Source organism: Babylonia areolata, chromosome 26 (genome assembly GCF_041734735.1).
Source record: "Babylonia areolata isolate BAREFJ2019XMU chromosome 26, ASM4173473v1, whole genome shotgun sequence".
Lineage (NCBI taxonomy): Eukaryota > Metazoa > Mollusca > Gastropoda > Neogastropoda > Buccinidae > Babylonia > Babylonia areolata.
Window position 1 is genome coordinate 31,410,213 of NC_134901.1, and position 16,789 is coordinate 31,427,001.

General features: G+C 41.1%; 1 protein-coding gene across 1 annotated transcript in view; it reads left to right on the forward strand.

The window, feature by feature from the left end:
• LOC143300517 (protein FAN-like) overlaps positions 1 to 16,789 on the forward strand; it is a 68,944-nt gene continuing 52,155 nt past the window's right edge. The window contains exon 1 of the mRNA XM_076614252.1: positions 1 to 113. Within this exon, the coding sequence (XP_076470367.1) occupies positions 76 to 113 (38 nt within the window). The 5' untranslated portion in view covers positions 1 to 75. The remainder of the gene's footprint in view (positions 114 to 16,789) is intronic.

Here is a 16,789-nt window from a genome sequence, read left to right on the forward strand (position 1 = left end):
GGAGGAGGGCGTGAGATGCGAAGTTCTGCCCATGTATCAACCGAGTCTAAATATCACTGACAGCTTCAAAGCACAATGGAATTTCTTGAGACTGACACGCTTGGGCAAGAAAGGTGACATTGTCTTTGTATTCTTGCTTGCTTGCTAGCGTGTATGATGCAGGTAATATTATGCGTTATTCCATGTGCGCACACATTTCAGAACTGGTGAGGATCACTAACTGAAGTGCAGCCAACAAGGAAATCTTGACATTCTTCCTTGTTTAAAATTAGTAAGCCACCAGGTCGGAAAAGGGCAGATCGTTGTTTCAGCTGAGCAGAAATGATTTATGTGTCTGGTATACTTAGTTGTTGAGTAGACTACAGAACCTTGATGGAGCATTTAAACCAGACCAACTGCGCCATCCAATAGCACACCAACAGTGCAGTTGTTGAGTTTAGTATTCCTCCTGTTTTTTGATATTTTAACACCAAGTGTTGAGCCAACTCACACATCTCCCTTTGCTTCTCAAACATGCTCCAACCTTTGCATTCATGTTTCGGATAATATCATCATTCAGTGCCTAACAGCACAAGTCAGTTTGTGTGAATCATATGAAATTGCAGATGTTGTTTTTCTTGATTGAAAGAAAGCTTTTGATCTCGTTGATCACTTTCAGTTTCTCAAGAAGGTGTCATTCCTTTCAGACAAATACATATGTGCTGCACCACATCTGATAGGCAGATTCCTGACCAGCAGCATAAGCCATAACCGAGCGCACTTAGTCAGGCCTTAAGTGGATGCATATAATGTTTGTGTACCTATCCAAGTGGATTTCTCAGTTCTGCAGAATTTTGCCAGAGGACAACACTCTCAATGCCATGGGTTCTTTTTCAGTATGCCAAGTGCATGCTCCACATCGGACCTTGGTTTGTCATCTCCCAAATGACGAGACACTCGGATTTTCCAGGCAAAGTTGGGAGAAAGGATGAGAGTGGGATTTTAACATATACCCTCATGGACTCTGTACTGGCAGATGAGCGTCTTGACTATTCTGCCACCTGCTCCCTTTCGTTGATCACAAAATATTACTTAAAATTATAAAATTGTCATTGTATCTCAAAGACCCGACCACAATTATATCTACATTTCTTCCCATCCACTCATCTTTGTGATTGGCGGAGTGAATGTCCATGCCTTATGAACACTACTAAATCTGTTCTTAGGGGAAAAAATGTGGGTATTGCCCAGACCACACCTTCCCTTTTCAGATCATATCTTTCTGACAGAACACAACATGTTTGTCAACAGTATCTTCTCTTCTATAGGAGCAAATAAAAGTGGAGTTTTTGAAGGATCCATTCTTGGATCACTTATGTTCTGTATATTTATCAATGCCTGATTTACCTTTGTCCATATCAAACCCCAGTGTCTTGTGTGATCTTTTTTTGCAAATGACACTTCCCTCCATTCGAATGCTGCCAGCATTGTTTCCATTCAACATTCTCTTCAGATGGGCTTAAATGATATTTCTAAATGGTACAAATCCCTCCAAAACAGAGTATGATTATCACAGTATGATTATTACCGTCCTGTTGCCCTGACTTCAGTAGTGATGAAATGCTTTGAAAAAATTATTCTCCGACATCTTCTTTCTTTCACTGAACAGCAGCTTGACACTCTTCAGTTTGCTTATAAAGCACACAGAAGTACTGACGATGCTATCCTAACTCTCCTTCATAATGCTTTCCTTCATTTGAATAACACGGGATCTTTTGTTTGTATCCTTTTTGTTGACTTCTCTTCTGCTTTTAACACAATACAACCTCATCTCCTTGCCCTCAAACTGCTAGGCATAGATGTTGATCCGAAGCTTACTCTTTGGATAGTAAGTTTTCTTCTCAATAGAACTCAGTCCGTCCGCTTTCATTCTGCCCACTCTTCTCTAAAATCTACTTCTACTGGTGCACCCCAAGGTACAGTGCTGTCCCCTGTTCTTTTTACACTGTACACAAATGACTGCAGAGGCACGGAGGAAACTCCTGTCATAAAATATTCTGATGATTCTGCAATTGAAGATCTGTCCAACTCTGATGCTATTTATTTCAGTGAAATTAAAAAGTTCTGTTCCTGGTGTGAGAAAAACTATCTGGATCTCAACGTATTGAAAACAAAAGAAATGTTAATAGATTTTCGGAAAGACCCCTTGCCTGTAGCTAACCTTGTTATTGATGGTCAAACAGTGGAGAGGGTCAATGAATATAGATATTTAGGGACCATCTTAGACAATAAGCTGACTTTTGACAGAAATGTTGATTCCATTCATAAGAAATGTCAATCTAGAATTTTTTGTTTACAGAAGCTTAGAAATGTTGGTATAAATTCAAATATTCTTCAAAGTTATTATCGATGTTGTATCGAGTCCGTGCTCACAGTTTCATTTATGTGCTGGTATGGAAGTTTGGGAGTGAGGAGTAAGCGTGTTTTGAACGATGTCATGAGTGTATGCAGTAAAATTGTGGGAGTGAAACAAGCTAGTATGCAAGAGCTGTATGAAAGTCGAGTGGTTAAAAAAAGCAGGCAGATAGCAACTGACGACACCCATATTTTAGCAAAGTATTATGAGCTATTGCCATCAGGACGACGCTACAGAACTTTTAAGTTGAAATCCAGAGCTCTGAAGACTTTTATTCCACGTTCAATCCACCTTTTAAATTCTTGAGAACTCTCTGTGTGTGTGTGTGTGTGTGTGTGTGTGTGTGTGTGTGTGTGTGTGTGTGTGTTTACTGAGCTTAAAACGTGATAATTGGTTATAGTGAATGTGCAGTATGTAGGAAGAATAATGTGCAATATGCAGGATGAATGTACAATGGAATATGTCTAATGCTAACATCCATATTCTAAATATATTTCTGTTTAATAATTACGATGTAATAATTAATTGCAATGTTTTCAAAAGCGAATATGTGAAATGCTTTTATTTGAGAACATATGTTTATTACTCTTGTTTAATCAAGTTATCCGCGTGTGTGTGTGTGTGTGGGGGGGGGGGGGGATGCGGGTGTGTGCTGATTATCTGGTTGTGGTTTTCCGCAATTCATCTTTATTCTTATCTTATCTGTCTATTATAATCAATGTGCAGTATAGTAGGCTATGTTTATAATAATATTCAAATAATGTTTCTTAATTCTTTCTGCTTTTACATTAAGAATACTAGTTATTACCTGCAGTGTGTGGATGTATGTATGAAACGATGTATGTGATATTTTTTACATTTGTATCTTCGTAATATTTGTAGGGGCTGTTGTTGGCTTTTACAGTTATGGTCCCCATGTTGTTTACTTGTCTATGTTGTGATAATGCACCTGACCAAATTTCTCCAGTTGGAGATAATAAAGTTATTCTTATCTTATCTTATCTTATCAAGACAAAAGCATCAAACAAATCGCCTTGTTTTCTGGTTTCCCTCTCCACTCCACCCACTGTGACAGACTGAATCCACACTCACCTAGAGATCATACGGAACCAAACTCAGATCTGTTGGAGCTGGAGCTGACCCTTCCCAGTTGGGTCACTCATGCAGAGTCTGCCCCTCAAGCCTTAGCCCTCCTTAGACAACATGACATCACCACCAGGACCACTAGATGTCTTAAAGTTCCAGTGATGGTACAGGAGTTGCTCAGTAAACCTGCATGCACGATCAGGGTGCTGCTTCCATTCCACCTTCTGGTAAGGAGTCCCTTTCAGCTCCAGGAGTCTTCCCCCCAGGGAAGTATTCTGAAGATTCTTCCAAGGGTGGGGTGTGTGGTCTTTTTACACCCCAGACCACTCGGCCTTTATGGACGCAGCGCTGTCTGTACAGGACAGGATGCTCATTCTGCAACTCAATCCTTTCCCTACCTCGGGCAATCTTTCATTCAAGACGTTGGCTGATTGGGACAGGCTGGCCCATCGTTGCCGGTTGGAGGTCTCCACAGTCTTTATTGTCTTCCTCCACGGGGCCAACCTGATGAGGGAACAGCACCCTGGGGGGGAGCTCACATGCACTAACTTTTTATTTTATTTTATTTTTATTTTTTTTAGGCAAAACATTTCCATTTTATTTAGCAGTTTCACATTCATAGATACATATATTCATAATCCAAATCAGTTGTTTCACATTCATAGATACTAATCGGTTATTCAATCACCTCATTTTGTCATTTCTCTTACCACTTGGTTCGTAACCTTTATCATTATTATTATTATTTTCTTTCTTTTTTTTTTACTTTAAAAAAATATCTGTATTTGCTTCTTTTTTAAGGAGAAATCCGTGGATGCGTAAAAGTTCTGGAAATGAGCAAGATAGTCTCAGCATCCTTGGAAGGCTTTTTTTTCTTAAAATTTTTTGTTTGTTTTTTTGTCTCTCTCTTTTTTTGTTTTGTTTAGTTTTTTTTGTGTTGCTTTTTTGTTCCTTCCATAATCATTTTTCTCCTTTCTGTTGTCTTTTCTTTCTTTTTCCATATTCTTTTTTTATCTTTCTGATCTCTTTATTCTGTTTTTTTTCTCTCTCCCCATTTTTCCTTGTGATCTGTCTTCTTCCCATTGTCATGCTCAAACATTTTCAAGGCCATGCAACACATAGACACATACATGGTGGTTTCATGCACAATTGTAATGTCTGAAAGAGGCGAGGTAGACATGTTCTCTCTCTCTCTCTGTGGAGGCATTAGATCGATGCAAGTTCTTAAAAGTCTAAGGATGTGTGCATTTAATTTTACCACTTGAGTTATTTATGTGAATTTGGATCAGTGTTCCATATCTTGATGTACATATATCACAGTTTATGCAATTTGAGGTCGGTTTCAAAGACAAGATACAGATTCTTACACTTACCATTTTTTCTTGTGATCTGTCTTCTTCCCATTGTCATGCTCATTTTCAAGGCCATGCAACACATAGACACATACATGGCGGTTTCATGCACAATTGTAATGTCTGAAAGAGGCGAGGTAGACATGTTCTCTCTCTCTCTCTCTCTCTCTCTCTCTCTCTCTCTCTCTGTGTGTGTGTGTGGAGGCATTAGATTTATGCAAGTTCTTAAAAGTCTAAGGATGTGTGCATTTAATTTTACCACTTGAGTTATTTATGTGAATTTGGATCAGTGTTCCATATCTTGATGTACATATATCACAGTTTATGCAATTTGAGGTCGGTTTCAAAGACAAGATACAGATTCTTACACTTACCATATTTGAATTTAGAAATGGACAGTTTTGCTATCAACAGAATTGTATTGATTTTTTTTCCTATTTTCGTGGTCAGGGATGTCCATTTTCATAGTACCAATCAACGCTACTTTTTCATTCACGGGAATCAGTTTCATAACGGAAGAGAATGAACTGTTTCACATGTTTCCAAAAGTTGGAGAGTTTGGGGCAGGAGTAAAAGGCATGTTCAATGTAATCAGTTTCTTGACACCAGTTGTGTGTATAAAATTTGTATTTTACAAGCAGAATATTCATTGGGAAAATATTATGAATAAATTTGAAATGGAGCATTCTCAGACGGGATTCCTTCATGCAGCCATAAGCTAAGTTGAAATAGTCTTTGATATTGATGTGTAGTTTGCACTTCGAAAACTGTGCTGCACATATTTCATGATTTTGTTTGAGGGCAAAGTTTTTTCGGATTTGTTTTTTAGATAACATAGTGAGGTATCCCTCTGTTGTTGCAATGTCTTTTGGGGTTTCTTCTTTGTGGGCATCATTGGATAGATGCTGTTTCCAAGGTTGTGGTATCATGTTCATAAAGGCATTGTATTCAAAAAGAAGGCCCGGGTCAGTGCCCAGTTTGCATTCTACTTCTTCTTATGGCATTATGCTGCCAAATATCCTCCACAAGAAGAATTCCTTTTTTGCTCCATTTGGGAAGGCGTAACACATTTCCTTTATATCTTATATTTTTGTTGTTCCATAGTGGTTCCATTTTTATATTTTCTATCAGTCTGTCTTTGTTAAGGACAGCTACTGCTTTTATTACCCCTCTCCAGAAGAATGACTAAACCTTTTCCAGCTTTTGGTGAGATATTACGACAAAAACTGCAATGACTGTCCTTGAAGGGTGACATATTATGTCTTGCCAGAATGCTCCAATGCGCTTTTGTCTCTCTGAGGAGTCTAGCTGCCCATTTGACCAGGAACATTTGCTGCTGGTGCTCATGTTGATCATATTCAAGCCACCATCTTCTTTGTCAGGGCTGACGCCACCTCTTTTTATTTTTTCAAATTCTTTTTTTAATTTTATTATTAAACTTTTTTTTTCCCACAAAAACCTGTACATAAGTGCATTAATCGTGTTGAGGACTTTGACTGGTGGAGCTGATATCTGCAGGACGTAAGAGAACTGTGACAACAAAAATGTCTTTGCCAAAAATTAATAACCTTACCATATATATATACTGATGATATAGTGATGGGTTTCTGCCTTCCCATAGTTTTTTTTTTTAATTTTATTTTATATTTCCAGTTTTCTTCCATTTCCAAGATTTCTTTGTCTGCTGAGAATTTTCAGTCTGTCAGGTATCATGGGAATGCTGTTTATGTAGCCTGTTACATGCTTTCTTGACCCCAGACACATACCCTCTGATTTACTTTTATTTAATATCAGACCTGAGTATTCTTCAAACTGTGACACAATGTCTTTAACTATCTGAATACCTTGTTTACTTTTTAGGGTTAATGTTGTATCATCTGCAAGTTGTTTTATTTTAGAGGTGTTACTTTTGTAACATATACCTCCAAATGGTGTCAAATCAATCCCTTGAATTTCTTTACTATTTCTAATTTGAATCGCCAGTATTTCTACTGCTAGTACGAAAAGAAGCAGACTTAATGGGCATCTGATTCCTCGTTCTGTTGGAAACCAATCAGATAACCATCCACCATTGTGAACACAACTTTGTGTATTTTTCATTACAGTAGAAACAACACTTTAAAATCTCGTGCCATAGTTAAAAAAATATCAAGTGCTTCGATGATACAATCTTTTGATAATGTATCACAGGCTTTTGAGAAATCCAGAGCAAAGAGAGCACCTATTTGATTTGTTCTATTGACATGCTTAATGAGGTCGTTGAAGAACCTCAAGTGGACTGCTGTATTTCTTCCCTTCATGAAACCTGCTTGGTCTTCATTTACAAATACAACTGTTCTGATGACATTTTGGAGTCTGATGGCAAGCGCTTTCATGACTTTTTTTTATAGTCAGTATTTGTGAGAGTAATAGGTCTGTAATTTGTGAGGTTATTTTTGTCCAGGTCCTTGCTTTTATGAATTAATATTGCAATTCCTTTTTTCATTGAGAAAGGTAATTCTCCTTCCTTGATGGCTTCAGTAATACAGAGGAGGAATGACATCTTTAGTTTGTCCCAGAACATTTTATAAAATGCTGGTGTGAGGCCATTACTACCAGGTGCAGAGTCTTTGTTTTAGTTTGTGAGTGCTAGTGTTAGCTCGTCCAAAGATATTTCTTTGTCACAGAGGTCTTTTTCTTCTCCTGTAAGTATTGGATAATCTTCGTTGCTCGAGAAATGGTCTCTTAAGTTTCTACCTCTGTCTATGTGTCTTTCATGTAGTTGTATAATTCTGTATAAAATTTCTCGAGCTGTTTCAATATTGCCTGTGGATTGTCTGTCATGTTTTGGTTTATGCTTAGAGATGTCATGATATTACATTTGCGGGTCCTTGGGCTCTTTCAAGGTGGATAAAGTATTTTGTGTTTTTTTCCCAATCCTCTGTCCATTTGACTCTTGAACGAATCTGAGCACCCCTTGCTTCTGTTAGTTCCTGTAATTCTGTTTCTTTTTTTAGTTGTTGCGCTTGCATTATTTTTATCATGTTTTTATTGAGAATGCTTTGTGTCAGATTTTGTTCAATTTCATTCAGCATTTTGATTTTTGCATGTTTATTGGAAGCTCTGTTTTTGGTGATTTTTGAATAGTTGATGCAGTAGGACTTGTATCTAACTTTAAACATTTCCCAGGCTTTTGTGGATTTTCGTCTTTATATTTTGAAAAATGTGAATCTATCAGTGATTCAGTTCATTTGTTTCTTCCAGAAAACGTTCCTCTGATAGCAACGAGCTATTAAACGTCCAGTATCCTGGACCTCTTTGAAACATGTTTGCGCTAAATATTGTGTTTTGAGTGCTTGGGAGGTAATGTCACAGAAAATAAAATCAATTCTTGCTGTGAAAGGAGTATATCTTGACCAAGTATATTCATTGACGTGTGGGTGGAGAGATCTCCATGTGTCTTCCAAGTCTAGAGAAGATAACATTTCCATGAGGGCTTCATTTGTATTTTGTATTTCTTTTTATCACAACCAATTTCTCTGTGTGAAATTCAGGCTGTTCTCCCCAGGGAGAGCGCGTTGCTACAATACAGCGCCACCCATTTTTTTGGTATTTTTTACTGTGTGCAGTTTGATTTGTTTTTTCTGTCCAAGTGGATTTTCTACAGAATTTTGCCAGGAACAACGCTTTTGTTGCCGTGGGTTCTTTATGTGCGCAAAGTGCATGCTGCACACGGGACCTCGTATTATCTCATCCGAATGACTAGCATCCAGACCACCACTCAAGGTCTAGTGGAGGGGGAGAAAATATCTGCGCACTCAGATTCACTCGCTTCCTAGGTAGATGCATTACCTGTAGGCCATCACTCCACTCCACTTCATTTTCTCATGGTGAGTGTGGTTTGCCTGTGATATTACCTAGATCATTTATTGTTGTGTTGAAATCACCCAGTTCCCACAAATAGTCGTAATCTTGCTTCAGTAATAAGTTGCCAAGTTGGTTTATGAATTCTTATTTAATTACACATACTGTGCCAAGTTGGTTTATGAATTCTTATTTATCTATGGTCGAGTTTGGTGAATGGGTCAGTCTCCCGAGACGGGTACCTTTTTTTTTTGTGTTACATGGGGGTCAAAAATTAAAATTGCTATTTTGCCTTCAAAACCCATCACACACTGTAGATTATGACTTTATCTTTCCCTCCATAAGTGAATTGGAACAAGAGATTGCTTTTTTATATTTTTATATGGTGTTGTTTATGGCATGTGTCATGAGTCTTGTTTGTAACATTGACATTAAACTGAGCTGCAATGTAATTAATTTAACTATTCTATTTGGTCCAGTGAATATCAAAACTGATAACGAGTGCTGACTAGCACATTTGACATCAGTAGGAACAGGTTTTAGTAAACCACTAGCAAGTATGTTCTACATCTTAATATGCAGTTTGCATACTCCCTCACACATTCACACAATTTTCTTTTTCACATTTGAGGAAGCCAGAAGACACAGTTATTTACATTACACTTTTTGTCATTTTATTTTTAACATTGGCATGACAAAAAATAAAATGCTAATTACATTAGATCTCAATGAGCAGCCAATCAGTTTTATATCTTGGTTGTAACACAGACGTCACATGCCTTATCTTTGTTGTAACATGGGCATCACATACATATCTATTTACATTTGGATGATTTTAAGTGAAGTTTGTCTCTGTCTTCAAAGATCAACTGAAAGAAACACATTATCAGAGAGGCATGACAAAAAATAAGCATGTTAACTGCACTTGTGTATCATGAGCAGGCAGTTAACTTTTTGTCTCCATTGTAACACAGACATCAGATACAATACAATTTACTGATAAAGCACTTATTCAATCAACTTTGTGTCTGTTTTCTTAAAAAAATAAAGAGCTGAAAGCAGCAAATTAAAAAAGAAAGAAAAAAAAAAGAAAAAAAAAAAAGAAAAAAGAAAAAGAAAAAAAAGACAAGTGTCATCCAGCACTAATATCAGGGTTTGGCATTATCTTTCCACATCATCTTCATCGACACATGGAATACATTCTTTACCGGCCAAGTGTAATATTTTCCATGTGCTTTTGGTCACTTCATGTGCAGCTCTTGTGTTTCTTCATGTGTTACATGGTACAGCACCAAAAACAAAATGAAAAAAATTTGCATGTAAACCCAGATTAGACAGAAATTTTGTTTACCATTTTTCCATTTTTTTGTTTTAAATAATGAGGGGGAAATGTGCGTCAAGACAAGCGTGAAAACAATAAACTTGATATGTCTGAACTCAGTTAATACAGCAATAAATCACAAAAATCAAGTAAAATTTTCAGAACAGCTCAAATTTGTTAGTTGATGCCAGCTATGGTGATGTCAACTTTACAACTAAGATAGCAAATGTATCATTTCTGATTTTTGAAATAATCTACAACAGAAAATAATGTGCTTGAAATTACTAAACTACTGGCACTTTGTACTAATATTATTGTAAAATAAAAATCAAATGAGCTTTTCTGCACAGCTCTCTTTTGTATTTCAGCACCAGTCACAGGGACGTCAGCTTTACAACCAAGATAGCAAATGCATCGTTTTCAGTTTTTTTAAGATGATGTGCTACTGGCAAGAAAATGATTTGCTTGATCACTGGACTCAAAGCACAAAGATAAGTATTTCTGTAACTTTGAACTCCGTTAACATTTCAGTAACTTAGATAAGAATAAAATTATCTGCACATTTTTTGGTTGTAACTTGATGGCGACATCAACTTACGACCATGAGATTGATGAAATACAGCCTGATTTACATCAGTAAATGGCATCAAATCAGATCACTGTTAATTTCATATTAATCACATCAACAGTTTTCATTCATCACACATCTTGTTAATATGAGAGTGATCTACAATCAATACAAATTATTGAGGCAGCTGATTTCAAGATCTTACCACTTTGCTCACACATGGTTTTGAGCAGGCAATTCTTGGTTCAGATTTTTCGTTGAAACATCTTTCAAGCAAGAAGAATATATTAAGAATGTATTAAGAGTATAATAAAACACTTGAAATAGCCTCTTACCTGCTTACAACATTCAGACTTGCTGTGTATTGCTGGTAACTGTGATCAACTCTTGTGCAAGATAGCTGAATTTCTCGGTTGTAACCAACTCTTCAACGCTGGACACCATCACATTTAACAGCTGGCACACTTTTTTTCAGCCAATCACAAGCTTTGATACAAAGACAAGGGCTGCAGGTCATGCTCTTTCATGAATATGAAGCTCTTTGAAGTTTTGAAAAGCCTATGTATGATGTGAAATATAGTCCAAGAGAAATCTTGGTTGTAACTCAAGTTGTTGACACTAACTTAACGATCACACTTTAAACTGTTTAAAACAGCATATTTGTTGTTTTTAGAACCAATAAAAGAGTATGATATGTTTAGTTTGTGTCACAGATTTCTGTCAGTATGAAATCAGTCTCAAGTCTTTTGCATATTTATATTTATCTGCATGGAAGTTTTGACAACTGATGTGTTGACTCCTTTGGTTACAACCACGATGTGAATTTTTAAGGTTAATTATTTTCTAACGGCTGTGTTTTTTTCATAATATATGCACATAGACTTTTACTTCCAACAGAACACTTTCAAATGATAATAATTATTTTGTTAATTAAATTTGCCATTTTTATTCATTCACAAAAACAAACTGATGCAGAACTTCATGCAACAAAATGGCGGCAAGAAATCGTTGATTTCACTCACATTCTCACCTTTTTTCACCCAAATTGAAGATCTACAATGTTTTTGTTGTTCATAGTGTTCATTCAATGCATGTTTTGTAAAATTAAAGTAATTGTGTGTTAAATAAAACAAAGGTGCGAATAATGTACACATTTTAATGAACATCCCCCCGCTGGTACTTATTTCAGGAGACTGACCCAAATAGCAATTAGCGATGATGGTTATTTTGCTGTCATGTATGACTCTAATTAGTAATATTCTCACTTTTGCATTAATTGATTCTGCCAGCATCTGCTTAAGTTTGGAAAGGGGGTAATGAATCCATTGCTTCTGTTAGTTCCTGTACTATAGAACATGCTTCCAGACCATTGTGCATTGATTTCGTGCACACATCATCTATTACGTATGTTTCCTGCAAACATGTTATGTCTAGCTTTTGTTTTCTAAGGAAGTCAGATACAACTTTCCTTTTTAGCTTATTTCTCAGACCTCGCACATTTAAAGTACCAATACATATGTCATTGTTCATAACTGATTTGAGGATAACGTTTCTTCAAATTTCTGCAGCAGATGATCAAAATCATTAATTATGAATCAATCCATAACACGTGCTAGGTGTCAGCCCCTCCTCCATGCTGTCTGCTGTCTTTTCCTCTCCCCATGCATTTTGTCGGGCTGTTACAGACAGCCGTTTATAATCCGGCACTGGCGTTGTGGGAGATTCACTTCTCTCCCTTTTCTCTTTCCTTCCATCTGAGCTTGTCATTGCAGAGTGTGTATGCTGGCTTCATGCGACTGGCTGCTTTCTGGGCCTGCATGTTGGTTGCATCACCGCTGCTGCATACTTGCACTTGATCGCCTTGCAGTGTTGGTGCCGGTTGGCTGGAGCTGCCCTGTTACTCACATGCTGCTGGTGTTTCAGCCTCTTTACTTTCCTTGTCTTCCTCGGCAGTGAGGGGCACACTAGAGGGGCAGTCAATTTTTTTATGTCCCTGCTGCAGGTAACCACTACATACCACCTCCCCTTCACAGTTAGCTGCTACATGTGCTTCCTGTAGGCATTTATTACATTTATTGCATTTTTTGTTTTTGCCTTTGTGTGGGGGTGGGGGTGCACTCTGCAAACTTCTCCCTGCAGACCGAGGCTCTCAGTCGATGCCACAGCAAGGGCATTGCACTCTCAGCGAGATATATAGCAGGCAATACTAAAATTTTGGCTGATGCTCTAAGCATGTCCAGGAGTGTCCACCACACAGAGTGGTCCCAGACAAAAACATTCTTCAAGGGGTGTGGGAGTTGTGGTTTCAACCGATGGTGGACCACTTTGTCATGAGGTCCAACAAGAGACTCCTGTTTGGTGTCAAATACTGTACCATGTCAAACTGATGCAAACTAGGCATATCGGTTTGCTCTGCTTGGCCAAATTTTGCGCGGCTAACAGTGAAAAGATGACCCGTCTTGCCCGGTCTGCTGTTAGCCAATCAAACATCTCTAAAAGCTATAAGCGCTGAATCATTCCTTTGGCCAAGGCTCTAAGGCTCTGCACACCATCTTGTCAGGTTTACGCTCTGTCTCATCTTATGCTTTTTTCGGCTATTAAGCGTATTCATTTGGCCTTATTTTGCTGCATGCGGCATGTGTTTAATGTATTCTTACATTCTGTGTACTTGATTTGACTTGGCCCCCTTGAATCATTCGTTTTTCTCTACCTCTAAGTCGATCCTGTCTTTCCTTTCTCTGTTGGGGATCGGATTTTCGCTGGGTGCCTTAGCACAGGTACCATGCCTCGTGTGCTATCCCACGATGGCAGGAATCATGATGCTGGGATCGTGACCCGGCAAGAGACTCTCCCAGGCCTGGGGTTCATGATTCCTCCTGATAGGGACTACGGCAATGTGTTTTTAGACGCTCATCGCGGAGGTGACACTCATACCTTTAAAACGGTTATGAAGGGGACCGGGGGGAAAGGGGTATGAGCGTCGCCTCCCGAGGTGTCCCAGCGCGAGGCAGGGAAAAGGGGGAGTGGCAAGTCCTCTCTTGGGGGTGGGGACTAACGGTTAGGCTGTTACCCAGGTCCCCACTCAGAGATCTCAGGGGCCCCATTGCTGTTCCCCCTCCTCCCTCCTCTGCTGACCCCCCTCCCCCACCTCCTTCTGGGGGGGGAGAAAGTTTTGGTTCCGGGGGGGAATCTCTACTTTGCCCACCCCGGGCCAAGCCACCCCAGTCACCCCACGGGGGGGGATTCAGGGCGTGTAGCCACCTGCTCTGCAGGTCTTCCCGCTATCCGGCCGGTCTCCCCTGCTGGGGGAGTCCCACGCGTGTCAGGTGGTTCCGGGCAGTCAGCCCGCTCGTCTTCGGGCGGGACTGACACCCAAGTCGGACCTGACCTCCCTCCGACTTGGCCAGGTTTTTCATGGAGGTCAAGGTGCCAGTGACCATTGGGGTTGGGGTCACAGGATGGCTGGTGCCCACGGGTGGTTTTCTCCCATTCTACCCATACTGGGGCACACCTATGGTGCACGCTGGGTTGCCGGGAGGACCAGGGGCCAACCCCTCGTCCGCTCCCCACCAGACCCAACCCAGCACATTTCACAGGGTGACACACACAGCCCCGACAAATGGGATCGACTTCTTGTCGGTCAGGTCGAGCTCCTCGACCAATATTACCACTCAGTCCACAAATCGGGCCTCTGTCAACCCACAGGTGATCTCCATGGTCACAACGGCCTCCTTGTCAGGACCAACGGCTGCTGAAGGGCCCCACTCGCCCTGGGGGAGCCTGCAGTTCCCACCTACCCAGCCCTCGGTCCTGCAGGGAGATGAGTGGGTGTTTGTCCCCTCTCAGCACTCATGGGTCCCTCTTGCATCTAGGGATGCCCTCACTGAGAAGGTGTGGCACCCACCATCCCAAGCATGGTTGGACCTACGGTCCACACTCTCCCCACCCGCTTCAGGTGTCAAGGAAACAACAGCTGCGGCCATGGTCTCTGCTTGGGATCGTCCCAGCTCATCCCGCTGGGCTGACCACAGCTCACAGGACACCACAGCAGGTACATCCACTTGGGATGGCATCCAGCAGGGGATGGACTGGGAGCAAGAGTGGGAGCCTCTGTCTTCGGAGGAGGACGAACAAGTGGATGAGCACTCTTTGCCCCCATCCCTGGGGGACAGATTGAGCCCACGCCTCGCTAGGGACCAGCCTGAACCAAACTCGGACTTAGCCGAGCTCGAACTTACCCTCCCCAGTAGGGTCACGCATGCTGAATCAGTCCCTCAGGCTACATTGTTACCCTTGACCCTCCTTAGGCCATGTGACTCTAACTCCAGAACCACCAGAAGACTCAGAATGCCAGAAATGGTGCTGCTTCCATCCCTCCTCCAGGCAGGGAGTCCCTCTCTGCCCTGGGCACTTTTTCCCCAGGCAAGTTCCTTAAAGATTTCTCCAAGGGCGGGGTGTGGTCCATGTACACACAGGACCACCCTGCCTACAGGGAAACAGAGCCCTCCGCACAGGACAGGATGTTGGTCTCACAGCACACCACCTTTCCCACTTCAGTTAATCTATCTTTTAAAATGTTAGCAGAGTGGGACAGATTGGCCCGCTGCTGCCTCCTCAAGGTTTCCACGCCCTATACCTTCTTCAATGCGTTCCTCCACAGGGCCAATGAGCTGTGGGAACAGCGTCCGGTTAATCAGGACACAGGGTTGCCTTCCTCTGTCCCACTGGGCCTCTTCACTGACCAGAGGTTAAACACTTTTAGCAATAGGGTAGCATCTGGTCTCACAGCAGCTGCAGACACAGCTACCAGCCTTCACTTCAATACTGTGCTAGCTCAGCATGATGCTGTTCTCCGCCTCTCTAACATTCCAGTAGAGGAGAGGGCTGCTCTGCGGTCCATCCCAGTGCAGCAGCACTCCCTCTTCAGTCAGTATGCGCCCCATTTTGTCAGCCACAGGGCAGAGACAAACAGGGAGGTGGCCTCATATTTAGCCCACACCTCCCAGGGGCACCAGGGTTCTAAGCCATTGAAGAGACTGGCCACCAGGGCCCCTCCATATGCCACGCCACCTAAGTCAAAGGGGCGTGCGCAGAATCAGCGGCAGAGGAATAAACCACCTCATGTGCGTCCAAGCTGACCGGCCATGCCCAAGGCCAGAAGGCAGCACCCCCAATGACTGGGCCCCAATTCAGCACCGCCAGACGTCCAGCCCCTCTAAGTAAGAAACTTGTCCTGGCATGCACATCAGTGGCGTGCTCTGGGACTCAACGACTGGATTGTATCAGTGCTAGAGTCGGGGTACATGCTGCCTTGGGCGGAGGACTGCCCCCTCTAAGATCCACTCCTGCTCCTTATGTACCCAGCTCCCAATAGCTGACGATAGACTAACCCCCCGTCCGCACACACATATACTCATGTTAAGACAATAGGGTATTGCACAACAATATTTACAAATGAAAACATCCAACAAAAAAAAAAGGGTATAGATTACTAAAAATGACATCTGCGCACGCACGCGCGCGCGCGCGCACACACACACACACACACACACACACATACACACACACACACAGAGGTCTGTGCGAAAAGACGGTAAACAAGTGACGGGCCTGCCGGCATGATCACAGGGTACCTGCAAGGAGAATTTCTGATTGTCCCCCTCCCACTGGTGCTATTACCGAGTTTGTAAATGCTGGTCATGACAAATGTCGAGATGTTTCATATGCATGTGATAATTCAACAAAAACAAACTGCACACAACACATTGCACATTTACAAACGGATTCTGAAAACACACATACGGACACACATTCATATGCATCCTCACATAACAGGAAGAGAAACACGCCTCAGTTAAACATAACACATGAATTCAGTGTAACCAAGCATGTGCCTGTGCTCCAGATTATGGCATGGAATATACAGGGGCTCTCTCAAAAGTTAAAAAATGTTTCGTTTAAAACTTTTTGTGAAAGTTTCACAATTTTTTCATTTTCTGAGGTTTGGTCGTGTAACCAGAGTGATATTGTAAACACATTTCCCGACTATGCTGTATTCATTCCTTCCCGTGCAAAGCGAAAAAGAGGTGGTGTTGCCGTATGTATTCGTAAATCAGTTGCAATTCACGTGGAACAACTGTTAAAAACCGAAGAAGATTGTGTATTCATTAAAATTGACAAGTCGATTTTGAACTGTTCTTTTGATACTGTCGCTGTATTTGTCT